We start from the raw sequence: 20,872 nt of genomic DNA, 5'->3' as shown, positions 1-20,872 counted from the left end.
CTTGCTCCCTCTCGATGAGATGATCAGTTCTTATTTGAATATTTGAAAATAGAAATTCGATTTTTGAGTCCTTGCATTGGAGTCTTGCTTGTTACGTTGGCATATATTTCAACTTTAAGATATTTAAATTTCAAATTAGTATATCTTGTAGGAGTTGTAAGTTTATTTTCTTTTATTATTGTAATGAATATTTTTTTGTTCATCTTAAATGCTTTATTCAATTATTGAAAATAAAAAGTACCTAGTTGAAATTTATGTCATTTGCTAGTGATGTGATGTGACATCATTTTACCGGTTTTTAAAAAGGGTCCGCTGAAACTGTTTTTAAACTTTTTTCAATGTTTACGCGTGTTTCTTTTTTGTAATGAACATTATCAATTTTAATTACTCTTGGGTACCTACTTTTCATTAAATATCTTCTTTTCTTCTTTTCTTTTCATATATTGAATTGATTATACCACTTTATTTCAAAGGCGCATCTTACGTGGTCTTATTTTATTTTTATTTTCTTTTTTGTTTCAATTTTATTAAACTATAATTTAGAACTGTAATAGAAATCAAATTTAGATTTCTATAAAATTATGACGTTGAAATAACACTTTCACTTCTGTGAAATAAAAATCGCTGCAGATTTATCTTGCTCTTTCTGGCATATTCTATCGTGCTGAAAAATTAGGCCTCATTCCGACCGTCAGTATGAAAGCAATCGCCCATACTACGGTTGCTTAACGGTACACACCGCTATGTACCTAACTTTACGATAATGCAATGGCGGCTAGCTGTAAAATGTAAAACAGATTTATATTATAACTTACATGTTCGTGGCTAACCATTTTGTGGTTGGTTATTTTACGTCAAAGGTTATTGATTGTTAATTGTTTTGGACAATTAAGTGATACGTGTTGAATATCACAGTCATTAGCGATTTATATGCGTTATTTTTTATACATTATTCCATTTGGAATCATGTTTTTTTAATGACAATCATATTTAATAGGGTTTTCGATTTACGTCAGGTACTAAACTAGTACTTACTGATATTAAAATAATTTATATTGCTGTATTCGTATCTTCGTATGAAATCATAAAAAATCTGTTTTGAAAACTATACCCAAATGATTTGATCTAGCTTTGTGAAAAAAAACGACCATGTCTCTGCTGACGAATATATTCATGGATTGGACCAGGCTAACCTGCGCAGACTTAGCAAAAAAGAAGTGTCACCATATAACGTTTATAATGACACTTTGTTCAGATAGTTCTATCAAAGTCAGTGCCGAGTTAAAAGCTTAGTGTTAAGACTGTTAAGTCTCCAAATCCTTACTGGGCTTATTTCCGACAGGTGCTATAAGCTTCTCGCCGTTTAGAGGCTGTAGATACCTAGCGGTGGGACGTATTTAGGCTACTGATAATGATGATGATACAGCAAACAGCATGCGTCATCTTTATGAAGGTATTTGTAAGTTTGCCGTCTACACCCATTTTAACTTACTTAAACTTCTATTTTAACTTGCATCTAAACTTAAACTTCTGTCTTCTGGTCGAATCATCTTTTAGTCAGACAGGCTGACAGGCACTAATCTGTCTACGCTATTTAAGAGGCTGTTATCGATTTTAGTCGCAAAAATGTAAAATTGATAGATTTAGTCGATGAAATTGTACACCTCTTATTACGTAATATCTAAATAACAAGTATTGGTTTCTATTAGCACGTCTTCTCATCTTGCCTTTTAACAATGAGGTCCCGAGCGTGCGTCACCGGCAATATATGACGAGGAGGGGCAGTTTTTAAAAAATCATAAAAAACAACATCAAAACATTTTCGCTCTAAAATCGTTAACGGGCTCTTAAACTTCAATCGGATATATCGCTTATAAATAACTTATTACTTTTATATCATTCATATTAGGTATACGTTAAAACAAGTCATTTCCTCTATGATAGACCTAAAATTGAGACAAACAAGAAGGGAATAGGAAACGTCAGTTCTTGGTAACTCCAGAGATATTTTTGCCTTTTTGGTAACGCCAAAGACGTGAAAAGTGTCGGTATAACGATGATTCGCCCTTTCTATCAAACGATCCCTATTAGTTAACGACGGCTGGTAATGATTTGTTTCTAATCAGACAGGTGCATTAGCCGCCCGGTATATAAATAAATAGCGCGTGTCCCAGTCGAACGAAGCGCGCAGTCGAACCGTCAAACGAGTGCCAGAAGACAGCTTCCTTTCACTTAGGTACTTTCTCTTTGACAATGGTTAGGAACGTTCTGATGCGATAGGACATGTTCTTTAAAAAAAAAAGGTGTCTGTAAAGTCGGTTTACGGACGATAATTTTGCGTGATAACGTCATAAGAAAACATTGATGAAAAATTGCATACTTTTATACGTTACCATGGAGATCTGTCCACAACATGACACTTTTTCGTGCATGCTACCGGTGTTCATCGATTTATAAGACGTTATCACTTCAAAAAAATGAAAAAGTCTTACGGAGAATCTTCTAAAAAAAAAAAAAGAGCTGTTGTTTTAGATGCTGTCATTTTGGCCGCTTTTCCACTGAGGCGGAGATGAGAAGAGACGTGAGGGAATCAACCAGTCGCATTGATTATAATCCATATCTCTTCTCCGATCCCCTGGATTACAAACAATACTATTTATTTATTGCACAAAACACAAAATATATACAACAATGTACAAATAGCGGATTTTATGCCAAATGGCATTCTCTACCAGTCAACCATAGGGCCAAACAGAGATATGTTACCTACAATTGTTTGATTCCCGCACGTCTCCTCTTAATTATCTCGTCCTCAGGCAACCATGATTTAGCAGAAATTATATATGTATCTGCAAAAACATAAATATCAACCGCTCTGAGATAACATTTTTAATGTATCTTGTTTAGTAGCGTGTTAACGTAAGTTATTAGAGCAGCTCGCTTAAAATATTAGCAACTAGCTTAGATTTATTGCGCTCTAATGGCCAACACCAGGCTCAGAAGCCACTTGGCCCGTCAAACTAGATTTTCGTCTATTGTGGCTTGTGAAGTGATTGACCTGCGACAACAACCGGTTTTCTATAAATCATGACATAATCTAATCGGGTAACATATCCGAACTTGCCGCGGCGAGCGCGCCCGAGCGCGCCCGAGGCGCGCCGATCGGCTGACAGTTCGTCACTTGTCCGTCACAGCGCGGCACACTTCTCTTATGTATTGAATTACATAGGCGCAGTATACGCGCCGCCGCGCCGGTAACTCTAGCGTTCTCTTTTCAAACTATTTACACTGCAGTTTCAAAATTCGGTCGATGATCGTCGATAGGCGTGAGCGGACGCGTGATTTTTTTCCAATCGATTCGCCGTATAACCGATATTTTTACGTGGTTATTCCGCGGCGGGCGTGCGGTGCAGCGGACGTTATGTACACAAGTTCCAGGTCCGGCGCCGGAGGCCCGGACTCCGGTACGGGCCCGGTGACGCACGTGCGGCTGTTTACGTGCTGCCGCGAGTCATTGACACGCCGGCGTGACACACATTCCGCGCTGACTGACGGAACGTTAACACGTCCGCGGTTTCTCGCCGATTTTTTGCGCGAGTGTATTGTCTAAAGTAGTTTTACGGCCTTATCATTTATTTGGGTGGTTTCCGTAGTGTTTTATCGTCCGGTTATCAATGTATCTGTGATAGCGCTCGGCCCGTGAACTGTGGGATAGTTTCTACGATGATAGTAACAACAATAGTGCGGTTTATTTACTTGTGTTCGTGCTTCGCGTAACTCAGGGCCGTCGGACTTTATGTCAATAGTCTTATCTCAATCTGTCCTTGTTTATTCTCATTCATTGTTAATTTATCATTGATTTTAAAATGCATTAACTACAAATTGGATTTTTACGCGGGTAAAATTACCGGTTTTTGAAATCACTAATAATATCGTCGGCTTTGTGCAACTTCTTAATTCATTAATTACCGCTTGTTATGGTTAATTGACTACAATACTAACAAGATAATATAACGAAATAATTGCCGCTCCACAAATTCCTTTTTTTAATTAATTGATCCTCGCGTTGACGCGTTCACATTCGCACGTCATTATGACGTAGTCAGACAGCTTGTCATCTAACGTTTAAATTAAATGAATGAAATATTAGAACTGATATTCATTGCAGACAAATTGAGGCAAGAAATTTTCATGGACACGTCTCGTCTGTTATTTATAGACGTACTGTTTGATTTGTATACCGCGTGGCGTCGTAGCTTACCTACATAATCTACGGCCGTAGCTCGCGGAATGTATGTACATCTTGCACTATGTAGAGCGTATGTACAACGGATATAACAATATCAGCGTCGTTGCCAGTGTGTGCGTGCCAGCGTAATGAGCGTTCTATGTGCTAAGAAACAGTAAAAAGTATGGCGCGAACGCCCGGAGCGGCAACGTCGCGTGCGTTCGGAGGCCTTGCCGCGGTGAAAACAATAGCCTTTTTATTATTTTTTGAATAATACATTATGCATATTGCGATAATTACTTTTCGAACGGCGCGTGATGACAGCTCACTTAACGAGTCTCACTAATGATAGTTTATAATTTTCAAGTTTTACGGAAGTTAGTTTAATTACTTTTACTTTAGTTAGAAATTACTATTTTATGTTTATTAATTGGCGGTTTGATGCCTAAAGATATGGTTAATGGATTTGTATTTAGAATATGTATCCATATGTGGGTGATAGTAAAAACAAACAATTTAACAAAAATAGCTCGTGTAATAAAAAAAATAGTAACCGATGTTGACCTTTCCGAACGCTCCTCGTTTCTAGTGCGGCCAGCTGACGAGCGACGTTGCCAGCCCGCCGCCGCTCGCGACTAGCATCTACAAGCTTATCGCCCCTATTCCCGCGCGCTACGGACCACAATCGTGTATCACGGCTAAGTACATAAGGAACTTGTGACGTTCTTCACGGTACACTGGCACTTCCCGGCGCGAAAAATTCGAAATGCTTTTTATCAGTCGCCAGTACGCGTCAGGCGTAATTCCACCTGTTTTGCAGATTGTGACATGACGTGAAGCCAAGTGAATTAGTGATTAACAAACCAAAGTGCCCAAAGTTATTTATTAAGGAAGATTATTTATTTACAAATTTATTTATTAATTTTAATTAAATTAAAAAAGTCCGATAAACCGGTAATCAAAAAACAGTTCCGTCTCTATAGTTCTAAATTCAAAGTGAAGTGCGTTAAGAAAGATGACGACAAGTTGACAAAGTGGCCTACATGCCGGTGGCGCTGGGCTCGCTCGGCGGCGAGGGCGAGTACCGCGAGTACCACCACCTCTCGCCGCACCCACTGCAGTACCATGAGTATGCGCCGCCGATTTACCATCCCGTGCCGGACCCTTATTACAGGTAATCCTACATGATCACTCATGCAATTTAAGGGCTACTCACGCAATTCAAAGGCCACTCGCGCAATTCAGGGGTCACTCACGCAATTCTGGAGTCACTCACGCCATAAACCGGTGCGTGCCAAAGTGTGGAGGTGCCAAAATAAACCACAAACTAAGAGACAGTGTTGAGGTGTCACCAGAAACCTCAAATACGTCTAAATAAAATTTTGTAGGGGCTAAATTTATAAAGTACAATTGTTTTATAAATTTATATGTTGTACCATCGCCCACACGTTTTACTGTACATCGGTGGACCTTATGCCTTTTGTAATAAGGTCCACCGATGTACAGTTAAGAGTGTTGCTGTTTGTACCGTTCATTGATTATAAAGTTATTTTTTATTTTTATTTATTTATTGTGAAAATTATTTATAAAACCGGTAATTCTAACACGTTCCCATCACTATCATAATTTGGAACTCGAAATGGTCTGAGATCCGGATAAGGAAATGCTACCCTCATCTGTTATTTAACTTTTTCTAATTATCCTATTTTTAAGTACTTAATTTGACTGGTTCTTTGTTCTTTACCATAACAGCTTAGTACTGTTAGGTTTTGTAGTTAAATGCAAATTGGATTGCGCAGATTGAATACTAGATATAAAATAGGGATAAATCAAAAATCCATCTAAATTACCAAATAACTGGCCAAGTGCGAGTCGGACTCGCGCACGAAGGGCTCCGTACCATTACGTAAAAAACTCACGTTTGTTGATTGGGAGCCCGACTTAAATATTTATTTTATTTTGTTTTTAGTGACACACAGACGGACACTATCACACTACGGACAGTGTAGTCTTATTAGTAACAGAGTCCTGTTTTTACCCTTTGGGTACGGAACCCTAAAATGACTATTGAATTTTTTGCATTCATAACCATAGAGAAATATCTGTAAGAATAGAGTGCTCCATAGCTCCATACATCAGTTTTGGTACCAGGCGTGTCTCACTCCGCGATTTCGTCGCTTTGCTACAGGTAGCTAAAAGTACATCCGTTCGGCCCCAATTTTGGGGAAAGCCAACAGCCGCGCGTGGCGCCGTCGCCACCTAGCGGCCATATCTGTGCTGATCGTAACAGACGCGTTTTGTTAGAGAGTGAGTCTTCTTTATTATTTATTCTGTGCCGCTACTTGTCTAGTGAGTCGCGAGTGTCGCGACTCACGAAAATTGTATTGAGCATCATTTTGCAACTAATAATAAAGCAGAAGGAGTTGAAAATAGAGTTCCGGCTAATCCGGTTATATTATTAACTGAAAATTGTTGAGCATTAGACTTTTGGCTCGGTGCAACATCTATTGTCAAGTAGCAGTACTGATAATTCCGCTACTCGATGCTAGATGTCGACTATGAAAATAATAGTCTTTTTGGTACCAGAACGGATGTATGGAGTGAGCACTCTATGTATTATTATCTCTATGATTCAACTTTCTATCGAAGCAAACCGTCAACAAGAGCTATTTTCATTGCACGTCACGAGAAAAGTCGATTTTCAGGTTAAATTCTTTCCAATTATGTGTTCCTGGTACTCTATCGAGTTTCCGCGTACACTGTTTAAATTTCCTGCTTGTATATTGAGATTGTGTTCCGGAACTTTTGTAGTGTTTAGTTTTTTCTTGTGATTTTGTTCCGTCAGTCAGAACACAGCTGTAGCCTTACCGCGAGTTTGACACTGACATATTTGCTAGCGTATGTGTAACTTATTTTCTATACATCTCGCTCGAACTAATATGCCAGTAGGAGCGGGATGCATTTGCATAGAAAGTAAGTTACGCAGACGCTAGCGAATATGTCAGTGTCAAACTCGTGGTAACTGTTAAGTAGAATGTATCTATCAGTGGCGTACCTACCTATTATATTATCCGAGGCCCGTGGCAAATTCATCGAATGGGGGCAACATGGAGTTGTCAGTCTTCAATGTTTACTAGTCTTTGGCAGTATTAAGCAGGTCACTCAGTCAGCTAACTTAATCAGTGGTGAGACACTCCTGACTTCGGGCAAACTCGGCTCCGTTCGGCTCAGCATTGCTCCGAGCAATTATTAGAGTTGACACAACTTGACGTCCCTTTACGTGCACGACCACAGATAATGAATTGAATTTTGACAACCCTAAACAGCCGAAAGGGATAGTGCCATACATTAGAAAGGGATATCATGATTCGACCCTGAATCGCTGTCAAACTTCGGTTTTGTAGGAAGTGTCCTCTCTGTTCGGTTGTACTATTACGTATTCTGTGACCTAACCTAGTTTTAGCGGTTGTCTTTAATTCTTTATTGACGTAGCAACAGACTGAGCAGCCTAAAGGTCGCATTCGAATCGAGACTGCACTAGAGTTACTGCTGTTGTGCAGCATTGCAGCACGACATGCTGCCGACTGTATTACTGCCGCAAATGTCAAATCTAATATATTTTTTCGGTAAATACCTTTTTGATGTTTCCTGCAGCAACGCACTCGACAGCATTACTGAAGCAGTATTGCTGCTGAGATGGGGCCATTTCGTGACACTTTATTTTCACTATGTTCTTTTTGTGTAATTATGTGTATTGTCTGTGTGTTTACGAATAAAAAACCATTCTATTCTATTTTACTAATGCCAACTGTATTATTGCCGCAAAATTCCAAATCGATGATGCTGCCCGGATTCTTGACATTTACGGCAGTAATGATTCCGTACGATACAAACAGTCTCTTTAACTGTCCATCGGTGGACCTTATCCCTTTTGTAATAAGGTTTACGAACTGTCAGTTTACAAAGTGGGCGATGGTACTTAAGTATCTACCTTAAAGGTGACGTTCTGATACAGACTGCACCAGCGTTATTGCTGCGGCGTTGCTGTGCAGCATTGCTGTTCGAATTGTCGAGCATCCAGGACGAACATTGATTTGACATTTGCTGCAGCAATGCTGCAAATTACTTTTATCGAAAGCCGACGTCTTTAAATCCGAAATTATATTAAATCTAGATACTGCTTTTCCAGATACATGGGCTTATCTAAATAATGCCTAACCTTGTGCCATTATCCTCAAAACTGGTGTTCCCAATTTAGCAGCAATGGATTTAAATGTAAACACATACCAATCAGAGATAACTACTATCAGGATTAGATTTAACCTTATTACTTAAATCCTAGTAGAGCATAGCATAATACTCACACCTATAGAAAGTTCAGAGAGTCATAATTTCATACAAGTTTGTCGTTTAAAATAACACTAAAACACAATTTGCACTGCGTGTGCTATCAAAATCGTTGCAGACTTGTCTTGGTTTAACTCTATACATAGGTTTTAAGGAAAACCAAACCACATTATACTCTGTCAAACAACTTTGTCGGTAGAAAAAGCTGAAAAAGTCGTGAAATTCAAATTTTCTATGGGACGACCATAAGTCAAAACCCATCGCGATTATTTTTTTAACTATTCCGATTTTTTTCTACTGACGGAAATAGCTTTATAGGCTTTAAAGTGCATTACGACACCGATGTCACCGGTGCTATAATAAGCACATAACGGCTTCGTCACACAGGCGCGTTTTCCGGGCGGTGCGTGAGCGGGGCGCGCCGCTTTTACATATAAAACGCTCACGCGCCGACCGGAAAACGCGCCTGTGTGACGAAGCCTTTACGTAACTACGTCGAAAATTTAAAGGGCCATATATGCACTGTGTATGTGGGTCGCATGCAGGAGGACAGATGGACAAAACGAGTCACGACTTGGAAAGGACCGCCTGGCAAAAGACACCAAGGGAAACCTGTGGAAAGATGGATAGATGAAATAAAGAAAATAACAGGCAATAACTGGATGACCACGGCAAACAACAGAACTACATGGAGAAAAATGGAGGAGGCCTTCACTCGCTGAGAGGTCCTTGATAATCCCTACACGTTTAATTTGCATGTAATTTTATTTATGTAACTTATATTATTAAGGAATTAAAAGGCTAAAATATAAAATATAATAAATGCACTGTAAAACTTTGTACGATACACGTGCAAATAGGTAATTCGCAACTCGTGTCAATATTTTTTTCGTATAAATTTGTATCGTAAATAACTAATAGCTCCAAAGTGACTTATCTAAAGAAAGCCGCTCCACCGTATTCATTTAGTCACTTAAATTATAAGTCTTCCTGATTTTCCAAAACAAATCAAGTCGACAATCAAATGAAGACCGCGAGCTTGAAGCTACGGCTTCCTTCACGACTAAAAATGTGGAGCACGTCTAATGAAAATAAGATTTCATTAAAATCGGGCGGATATGCATAGTCATCAGAGCAAGCGAACTCTTGGCAAGTGACATTGACAGTGTGGAAATAAATAAATATTATAGGACAATGGGGTTGGCCGATCGAAGTATTTAGCAGATGGCGCCATCATAGCTTGCCCTGTCAACCCCTAGAATTGTGTCAAATGTGGCAAGCTATGATTGCGCCATCTATGCAAACTATTGCAAACCTTTGAAAGAACCTACCCCATTACGCACACGTTTTTTTGTGTGCGTAATTATCCTATAATATTTATTGCCGTTTATGGCAGTGCCAAACAAGGGGGTCCAGTCAGCAGCAGAAGTTGCTAAGCGGGTGAGGTGTTCAAAATTACCTTGACACGCTCTTATTCTCTTAACAGTAAAGTCGCGTCGCGAAACTTAAATAATGTATGGAAATAGTCACGTTACTTTTCGTTACATATATCATCCCGATAATATTTTTTCTTTGCGTTCGGCGGTCGAAGTATGATTGTCACCTTGGCTAGACCCCAAGGTGCGCTTATAATTTCTAAGATAAAAAGATTAAGCACAAAATCTCTCAGTGACACGTATGAAGCTAATAGCTATGGCGTCCTTGGCGACTAAAAATGTGGAGCGCGTCTAATGAAAGTAAGATTTTATTAAAATCGGGCAGATATCCACAGTCAGAGAAATAGTTTTTTTTTAAATAGCATTTCGTAGCAATCATCCACATTTTTTTTTTCGTTCGGCGTTTGTCGATGTACGGTTGTCACCTTGGCTAGACCCCAAGATGCGCTTATATAGCTGGTCAAGCAGATCTTGTCAGTAGAAAAAGGCGGCACATTTGAAAAATGTAGGCGCGAAGGGATATCGTCCAAAGAAAATTTGAATTTCGGGCCTTTTTTACTGACAAGATTTGCTTGACCAGCTATATAGTTTCTAATTGTAAAGCCCCTCCACACTCGTGTGCGAAGCCGCGAACGCGAGTGTGGAGTCAAAATCGCAGATCTGCGAAATCGACTCCACACTCGGCTTAAGATAAAGCACAAAATCTCTCAGTAACACCAGGCGTGACTCACTCCGCGATTTCGTCGCTTTGCTACAGGTAGCTAAAAGTACATCCGTTCGGCCCCAATTTTGGGGAAAGCCATAAGCCGCGCGTGGCGCTGTCGCCACCTAGCGGCCATATCTGTGCTGATCGTAACAGATGCGTTTTGTTAGAGAGTGAGTCTTCTGTACTTAGTACTATTATTTATTCTGTGGTAACACGTATATAAACTGTGTCATCTCTTGTTTTCAGGCGGCACACTCCATATTTCGGACAACCGGATTACAGAGTTTACGAACTCAATAAGCGGTTACAGCAGAGGACAGAGGTGAGTTCATTCATAGTATAATGGGAGTTGTCAGTCTTCTCTATTTACTAGCCTCTGCCATAGAGAAAAAAATACATAGAGTGCTCACTCCATACATCAGTTTTAGTACCAAAAAGACTATTAGCATCTAGCATCGAGTAGCGGAACTATCAGTACTGCTACTTGACAATAGATGTAGCAGTACTGATAGTTCCGCTACTCGATGCTCGATGTAGACACTGAAATTAATAGTCTGAACTGATGTATGGAGTGAGCACTCTTGTCTTACTATATTTCTCTGTGCCGCTGCCTAAACAAAGTAACATTTATGAGGAACGAAAATGGATGAAATATTGGTAAAAGGGCACTATAAGTAGATTAAAAATAAACATACAAGTGTAACCCAATCAACCGAGTGATAATGATAATAGTTAGAAGACATTATTTTCAAAGACAACAATATTAATAAAAAGTAATATAGTGGTTTTCTAATACTACTAGCGACATCTATTACCGCAGCGGCGGACATACAGCTTTGATATTAGCGCCATCTGTGTTCGTAAACATCTGGTTAGGTTTTAACAAGCTTTTTTTCTGTAAGTTTACAATTTTTACAAACTTAACATGACCAAAGCGTGCAAGTAAGCTCAATTTATGTGGCGTTCCATGCCTAAAGGGCCCTTACACCCTATGTGCATAAATACATCTAATGGAAAGCCACATACATAATTTTAAGTACACATACTACTGAGTATACCTACAAACATTTCCTATTTCTTATAGGTAGTTCGTTTTTTTAGCATTAGAAAAAGACTACCTACGCGATCTTGAAGTGTCTTTTAATTGAAAAACGCTTTTTTTAAATCAGTAACTATTACTAATGAAAGCAAAAGAATATAAATAATCGTATTATGATTCATAACTGGGCCATTTTATTTTATTTAAAGTTGTCCCCTACACTTTTTTTCAAAATTGGTATTTTTTATGTTATTTCTACTCAGAATCATGAGCTCTTTTGATCCTAATAGGAGAAAAAAAGTGTCCCAAGATTTCCATACATTTTTCGATATTTCCATTCCGAAACCGCCATACAAAGTCTATGAAAAAATGGTAACGGAATGGGAAAAAACCTTGGGACACTTTTTTTCTCCTATTAGGATAGAAAGAGCTCGTGATTCCGAGTAGAAATAACATATAAATTCACAAATAAAAAAAGTGTAGGGGACAACTTTAAATAAAATGGCCCAACTGTTACTTATTTGCCGTGACTTATTTTTCAATAAAAAGATACGTCAAGAATTCAAGATTGTTCACCTTTTTTCTATCGCGCAAAAAAACGAACTATAGGCATGTTATTTTTATGGACAATTACAATCTTGATAACTAGTCCAACTTGTATGTACCTAAGGCATGATTGGTACTACGTACCTATGTATTAAATTTTATGTTAGGTTTAGGTTACATTATAGTTCGTTTTTTTAGCATTAGAAAAAGACTAGCGATCGTGACGTCTTTTAATTGAAAAACGCTTTTTATAAATCAATAACTATTACGTAAGAAAGCAAAATAATGTAAATAATCGTATATGATTTATAATTGTTACATATTTGCCGTGACTTATTTTTCAAAAGTGTTTTTCAATAAAAATAGCCATTTTCTAATGCTAAAAAAAAACGAACTAGGTACTTACGGAAATTGCCTTTTGGTGGAAAAACATTCGCCTAAATGTATTTCTCAGTCAATTTATACCAAAAGGTTTAGTTGAGAAACTAACATTTTAGATACCATATACATATATTATATAACTATGCATAGTTTACAATATAATAAACACATTCACAATTATGGACAGAATATCGTTAGGCCATGTTAGGCGTAACTAGATTAGGTTTAGTAACTGTGCTATACTTCGTTTTTTTTAGCATTAGAAATAAGGTAAACAATCTTGATGTGTTTTTAATTGAAAAACACATTTTAAAAATAAGTTACGGTAAATATGTAACAATTATGAATCTAATACGATCTTTTATAGTCTTCTGCTTTCATAAGTAATAGTTATTGATTTTTGAAGTGCTTTTCAATTAAAAGACATGTCAAAATCGCTTACCTTCTTTCAAGTTCTTTCTAATGCTAAAAAAAACGAACTATAAATAAACATTTAGGGAAAGTATAAAACAATTAGGTATCTATATCATTATATTCATTATCAAGGGTTACGTAGACTGTGAACGAACATTTTCGACTCATAGATTGGGTCTTATATTATGGTTATGTTTTCAAAATGACGGGCGTTTTTCCGACCCTTGATGGTACCTTGATTATCTTAGCGCCACTTGCACTATTCACTAACCCGGGGTTAACGGTTAAACCTGAAGTTACCATGGTTACCAGTACAATTTGACACTGAGTTAACGATTTAAAGAGTTAACCCCGGGTTAGTGAGATGATGCAAGCGGCGCTTATGGTACCAGGAGCCCATAACTCACGCGAAACTCGTACGTTTCAGGACTCGGACAACCTCTGGTGGGACGCGTTCGCGACAGAGTTCTTCGAGGACGACGCGACGCTAACGCTCACATTCTGTTTAGAAGATGGACCTAAGAGATACAGTAAGTATGCTCACTGCTTTTAGAAATAGATTTCCCTTATTTTCAGGTTAAAGCTTGACCAGTAATATATGATCATTGTCGAGAGGGCGCTGTTATTCTCGTGTATAGGGTGACATTTCAGTATAGTATGAAAAAATAGTTCCAGTGAAATTCCGCAACATGGCGCGTGATCATATATTCCTGGTCAGGCTTTACAAACTGAAAGCCCATCTTTCAAGCGGTGGTGAAGACTTTATGTTCTAAGTGAGCGAGTGAGTTCTAAGATTACTTATCTTCGGGAATAATTTTCATGTTCATAGCTTTTGTGCAAAAATGGTAACAAATTTTGAATGGTGCGTTTTAGACCGTGTTTTAGAATGTTCGTGATTTTTTTCTATAGAGTAAAAGTTGTTTAAGTTACTAGAGAAATCCTTAAGTGTAAGGCCTGAATGGACGCCCGAGTTGGGCGTGCAGCGGGACGGGGCGTGCGGCGTGCATGTTAAACAAATGCAAGCGTATAGGAGCGGCCTTAGTGCACGCTGCTCACATCACGCGTGAGCCCACAGCCACGCTGCACGCCCCGCCGAACGCTCCGCTTCGAGCGTCCTCTCAGGCCTTACACTAAAATTGCAAAAACTCTGCTGGCTGAACACACCGCACCTTAACACCAAATATCATGGACAAAGCAAATGTAAAAACAATCACTAATCATTTCCTTCTCAAATTCCAGCAATAGGAAGGACGCTGATACCGCGGTACTTCCGCAGTATATACGAGGGCGGAGTCTCAGAGCTGTACTACACGATGCGGCAACCCAAGGAGTCCTTCCACAACACCAGCATCACGCTGGACTGCGACCACTGTACGATGGTCACGCACCACGGCAAACCCATGTTCACTAAGGTTAGTTGGTCCTAGAACTGTACCCTGCGGCACCCCGTAAAGTGCTTCCAAACCACTGAGCGATTCTCAAAAGGCCTTTGACAATACCAGCATCGGAGTCGGCGACCATTGTACGATGGTCACGCACCACGGCAAACCCATGTTCACCAAGGTTAGTTGGTCCTAGAACTGTACCCTGAGGCAACCCATAAAGTCCTTCCAAAATACTAAGCGATTCTTAAAAGGCCTTTGACATGGTCACGCTTTATTGGAAACCCACGCTCTCTGCGGTCAGCTGGTCCTAGTACTGTACCCTGCGGCACCCCGTAAAGGCCTTCCAAACCACTGAGCGATTCTCAAAAGGCCTTGGACAATAATACCAGCATCAGAGACGGCGATCACTGTACGATGGTCACGCACCACGGCAAACCCATGTTCCCCAAGGTTCGTTGGTCCTAGAACTGTACCCTGAGGCAACCCATAAAGTCCTTCCAAAATACTAAGCGATTCTTAAAAGGCCTTTGACATGGTCACGCTTTATTGGAAACCCACGCTCACTGAAGTCAGCTGGTCCTAGTATTGTACCTAGCGGCACCCCGTAAAGTCCTTCCAAAACACTGAGCGATTCTTAAAAGGCCTTTGACAATACCAGCATCGGAGATGGCGAACATTGTACGATGGTCACGCACCACGGGAAACCGATGTTCGCTAAAGTCAACTGCGGCCTTACCATCTTATTGCGATTCTTATTCGATTGACAAAAAGGGACCGAGTTATGTGACTTATGTAGCTCCATCCTTTAGCAATTCAGTTTTGGTCATCAATAAGGACATCATGGTAAGGCCCCCTGGTCGTAGTGCTGTACCCTGCAGTACCCGCCTTGAGCATCCTAAAGACAATCAAGTACACTCTGCGAGTCGTTTTCATTGCTTTGTTTTTCATCTAGAGCCAGTATAATCGAAAATCCTTTTACTTTAATGTTATTAATGTTTCACCCGTCGTTTCCAGGTGTGCACAGAAGGCCGGCTGATCCTCGAGTTCACGTTCGACGACCTGATGCGCATCAAGTCCTGGCACATGGCGGTCCGGGCTCACCGGGAGCTGATCCCGCGGCAGGCCGTCCACCCGCCAGACCACGCGGCCCTAGACCAGCTCTCCAAGAACATCACACGCCAGGGCATCACCAACTCCACGCTCAACTACTTGAGGGTTAGTTTAGACCTTAGTCTCTACCGTCAGACCGTCCATCCGCCAGACCACGCGGCCCTAGACCAGCTCTCCAAGAACATCACACGCCAGGGCATCACCAACTCCACGCTCAACTACTTGAGGGTTAGTTTAGACCTTAGTCTCTACCGTCAGACCGTCCATCCGCCAGACCACGCGGCCCTAGACCAGCTCTCCAAGAACATCACACGCCAGGGCATCACCAACTCCACGCTCAACTACTTGAGGGTTAGTTTAGACCTTAGTCTCTACCGTCAGACCGTCCACCCGCCAGACCACGCGGCCCTAGACCAGCTCTCCAAGAACATCACACGCCAGGGCATCACCAACTCCACGCTCAACTACTTGAGGGTTAGTTTAGACCTTAGTCTCTACCGTCAGACCGTCCATCCGCCAGACCACGCGGCCCTAGACCAGCTCTCCAAGAACATCACACGCCAGGGCATCACCAACTCCACGCTCAACTACTTGAGGGTTAGTTTAGACCTTAGTCTCTACCGTCAGACCGTCCACCCGCCAGACCACGCGGCCCTAGACCAGCTCTCCAAGAACATCACACGCCAGGGCATCACCAACTCCACGCTCAACTACTTGAGGGTTAGTTTAGACCTTAGTCTCTACCGTCAGACCGTCCATCCGCCAGACCACGCGGCCCTAGACCAGCTCTCCAAGAACATCACACGCCAGGGCATCACCAACTCCACGCTCAACTACTTGAGGGTTAGTTTAGACCTTAGTCTCTACCGTCAGACCGTCCACCCGCCAGACCACGCGGCCCTAGACCAGCTCTCCAAGAACATCACACGCCAGGGCATCACCAACTCCACGCTCAACTACTTGAGGGTTAGTTTAGACCTTAGTCTCTACCGTCAGACCGTCCATCCGCCAGACCACGCGGCCCTAGACCAGCTCTCCAAGAACATCACACGCCAGGGCATCACCAACTCCACGCTCAACTACTTGAGGGTTAGTTTAGACCTTAGTCTCTACCGTCAGACCGTCCATCCGCCAGACCACGCGGCCCTAGACCAGCTCTCCAAGAACATCACACGCCAGGGCATCACCAACTCCACGCTCAACTACTTGAGGGTTAGTTTAGACCTTAGTCTCTACCGTCAGACCGTCCATCCGCCAGACCACGCGGCCCTAGACCAGCTCTCCAAGAACATCACACGCCAGGGCATCACCAACTCCACGCTCAACTACTTGAGGGTTAGTTTAGACCTTAGTCTCTACCGTCAGACCGTCCACCCGCCAGACCACGCGGCCCTAGACCAGCTCTCCAAGAACATCACACGCCAGGGCATCACCAACTCCACGCTCAACTACTTGAGGGTTAGTTTAGACCTTAGTCTCTACCGTCAGACCGTCCATCCGCCAGACCACGCGGCCCTAGACCAGCTCTCCAAGAACATCACACGCCAGGGCATCACCAACTCCACGCTCAACTACTTGAGGGTTAGTTTAGACCTTAGTCTCTACCGTCAGACCGTCCATCCGCCAGACCACGCGGCCCTAGACCAGCTCTCCAAGAACATCACACGCCAGGGCATCACCAACTCCACGCTCAACTACTTGAGGGTTAGTTTGGACCTGTCTTTATAGCCAGACCGTCCACATCACCAGGGCATCACGTACACTCTCGACTACTGGAGGGTCAGTATAGACAGTCTATCGCCAGGCCGTCCATCCGCCAAACCACGCCGCCCTAGACCAGCTGTCCAAGAACATCACACGCCAGGGCATCACCAACTCCACGCTCAACTACTTGAGGGTTAGTTATCAGTCTTTATAGCGAGACCGTCCACATCACCAGGGCATCACTTACACTCTCGACTACTTGAGGGTCAGTATAGACAGTCTATCGCCAGGCCGTCCATCCGCCAGACCACGCGGCCTTAGACCAGCTGTCCAAGAACATCACACGCCAGGGCATCACCACCTCCACGCTCAACTACTTGAGGGTTAGTTTAGACCTGTCTTTAGACCGTCCACATCTATCACTAAAGATCGGTTTTCCTAGGATAGCGGTGCCGTCATATAGCGGCCGTCTCCATACTAAATAATACGGCTAAATATGGATGTCGTAGTATTTGTATGGAGACGGCCGCTATACGACGGCACCGCTTTCGGAGGAAACCAAAGCTTAAAGCTCCATCCATATTACCCCATAGTAAACCCGTAGGGGTTGCTTCCAAAACTAAGTTATTAAGTCCGACTCACGTTTGACTGCACATTTCTAATACGTTTTCTTGTCATCTATATAGGGTAAGAACTATTTTATGTATTTTTTTTCAAAATTTTAGAACCAGTAGTTTCGGAGATAAAGGGGGGGGGGGGGGAATGGTCGGACAGACAGACAGACGCACGAGTGATTCTATACGGGTTCCGTTTTTTCCTTTTGAGATACGGACCCCTAAAAACGGTTCAAAAAATACTATTAAGCTCAACTAAGCAAACTAAATTAGACCCTTACGTTTCACGGCAAACTACATTTTGCATTGTACAGCGCCACCTAGTTTCGTATCCCCTAACTACCAACATGAAAATCAAATGGTACCGTCAAGTAATAGAATTGTCTATGATTTCAGTTATGCGTGATCCTGGAGCCGATGCAGGAGCTGATGTCGCGGCACAAGGCGTACGCGCTGTCGCCGCGGGACTGCCTCAAGACCACGCTCTTCCAGAAGTGGCAGCGGATGGTCGCACCCCCTGGTGAGTCATGAGCTCCTGGTGTTGTGGGTAAACGTGCTGTCGCCGCGGGATTGCCTCAAGCCACGCTCTTCCAGAAGTGGCAGCGGATGGTCGCACCCCCTGGTGAGTCATGAGCTCCTGGTGTTGTGGGTGTACTGTACGCGCTGTCGCCGCGGGACTGCCTCAAAACCATGCTCTTCCGGAAGTGGCAGCGGATGGTCGCACCCCCTGGTGAGTCATGAGCTCCTGGTGTTGTGGGTGTACTGTACGCGCTGTCGCCGCGGGACTACCTCAAGACCACGCTCTTCCAGAAGTGGCAGCGGATGGTCGCACCCCCTGGTGAGTCATGAGCTCCTGGTGTTGTGGGTGTACTGTACGCGCTGTCGCCGCGGGACTGCCTCAAAACCATGCTCTTCCGGAAGTGGCAGCGGATGGTCGCACCCCCTGGTGAGTCATGAGCTCCTGGTGTTGTGGGTGTACTGTACGCGCTGTCGCCGCGGGACTACCTCAAGACCACGCTCTTCCAGAAGTGGCAGCGGATGGTCGCACCCCCTGGTGAGTCATGAGCTCCTGGTGCTAAGTGTTCTAAAGTGAGCCGTGGCAAAATGTCGGGACAACACTAGTTGTCACCGTTTGTACATATAACCTTGTTGACCTAAACGCTGAAGTAACATGTTGCTGTCTCCCTCCCTCAGAGTCGCAGCGGCCGGCGAGCAAGCGGCGCAAGCGCAAGGGCAGCGCGGGCGCCAACGCCGCGCCCCCCGCGCCCGCCAAGAAGCGCTCCCCCGGACCCAACTTCAGCCTCGCCTCGCAGGTACACACACACACACACACACACACAACAATAGGGAATACTACGCTAAACTGCGTAGGGGGAGCCACTAGCACATTCAGAGGGTCTACTGCGAAATACGAAATTTCGTTATCTCCCTCTCTATCACTCTTGCATATCTCCCTCCCTTGTTACACTTTTTTATAGTAAAGAGATAGGTATTTAATACGTACTGTCACAGTACGTGGCATGACCCCCCCTAGGTCAAAATTCTATTCGTTGTCTTGTTATTTGTTCCCAAAAAATGCGACGCAGTAGAGCTTTTTGTATGTGGTGAAATTTAGTTTTTCATTTTTCTCAAGAGAATTATAATCTACAGCTAGAGAGACATGCAATAACACTCAATTTAACTTATTTATTTGATAAAAAACAAAAATAGACGCGTGACAGTGGTAAGAAACAAGACAATGAAAATAATTTTAACCCCCCTCCCCCTGGCGCTGGGACTGGGACGTAATAATTTGTCGATGAACCCTTGGTTATAACTATAGTTAAATTTTTTTACCATTAGACAGAAGGTAAGCTACCTTGACATATCTCTTTACTAAAAACACCATTGAATCACCATTTTTGCTTTCATAAGTAATATAAACAATTTTTTTAAAACGCTATTAAATATTTTTTAATAAAAAGACACTTCAAGATCGTTTCTACTTTCTAATGTTAAAAAAAACGAACTATAGGCCGTTGAGTGTATAGTTTGTCAAAGGACTGTCTCATTTCAAACATAGTCAGAGAGAATCATACTATCTTTGTCTTACACTAGTACCAGCACCCAAAAGAAAACTATGAGTAGTTTTTTTGTTATTATTTACTGACAATTTGCTTTGACCAACTATAAGTGTAAGGCCTGAGTAGACGCTCGAAGCGGAGCGTTCGACGAGGCGTGCAGCGTGGCGTCGGGCTCACGCGTGATGTGAGCAGCCTTAGTGCACGCTGCTCAAATCCCTTGGGAGCTCGACGCCACGCTGCACGCCTCGCTCAACGCTCCGCTTCGAGCGTCTACTCAGGCCTTACACTTACACTACCTGTAAATGTTTGTGTAGGACGTGATGGTGGTTGGCGAGCCCTCGCTGATGGGCGGCGAGTTCGGCGACGAGGACGAGCGGCTCATCACGCGGCTCGAGAACACGCAGTACGAGGGCGACGCCGACTGGAGCGCGCCGCCGCAGGAGCCCGCCAAGACGCCGCCCGGCAACCACTGACCGGCGCCGGCAACCGCCACCACATAGCGGACAACCACTCGCCGGTAACCGCCACCACATAGCGGACAACCACTCGCCGGTACGGGCAACCGCTTCACATAGAGGACAACCACTCGCCGGTAACCGCCACCACATAGAGGACAACCACTCGCCGGTGCGGGCAACCGCCACCACATAGCGGACAACCACTCGCCGGTGCCGGCAACCGCCACCACATAGCGGACAACCACTGGTCGGTGCCGGCAACCGCCACCACATAGCGGACAACCACTGGTCGGTGCCGGCAACCGCCACCACATAGCGGACAACCACTGGTCGGTGCCGGCAACCGCCACCACATAGCGGACAACCACTGGTCGGTGCCGGCAACCGCCACCACATAGCGGACAACCACTCGCCGGTGCCGGCAACCGCCACCACATAGCG

General features: G+C 43.0%; 1 protein-coding gene across 1 annotated transcript in view; it reads left to right on the top strand.

Annotated features, from left to right (window-relative positions):
• The window catches only part of LOC134659560 (LIM domain-binding protein 2), a 61,182-nt gene extending 40,719 nt beyond the window's left edge, over nucleotides 1-20,463 (top strand). Inside the window, exons 3-9 of the mRNA XM_063515227.1 lie at nucleotides 10,964-11,039; nucleotides 13,525-13,627; nucleotides 14,337-14,509; nucleotides 15,497-15,697; nucleotides 18,307-18,430; nucleotides 19,105-19,223; nucleotides 20,288-20,463. Coding sequence (XP_063371297.1) covers nucleotides 10,964-11,039; nucleotides 13,525-13,627; nucleotides 14,337-14,509; nucleotides 15,497-15,697; nucleotides 18,307-18,430; nucleotides 19,105-19,223; nucleotides 20,288-20,446 — 955 coding nt within the window. The 3' untranslated portion in view covers nucleotides 20,447-20,463. The remainder of the gene's footprint in view (nucleotides 1-10,963; nucleotides 11,040-13,524; nucleotides 13,628-14,336; nucleotides 14,510-15,496; nucleotides 15,698-18,306; nucleotides 18,431-19,104; nucleotides 19,224-20,287) is intronic.
• The last annotated feature ends 409 nt before the right edge of the window (nucleotides 20,464-20,872 follow it).

The sequence above is a fragment of the Cydia amplana genome, chromosome 25 (assembly GCF_948474715.1).
Source record: "Cydia amplana chromosome 25, ilCydAmpl1.1, whole genome shotgun sequence".
Classification (NCBI taxonomy): domain Eukaryota; kingdom Metazoa; phylum Arthropoda; class Insecta; order Lepidoptera; family Tortricidae; genus Cydia; species Cydia amplana.
This window is presented reverse-complemented; position numbering and strand designations above follow the sequence as displayed.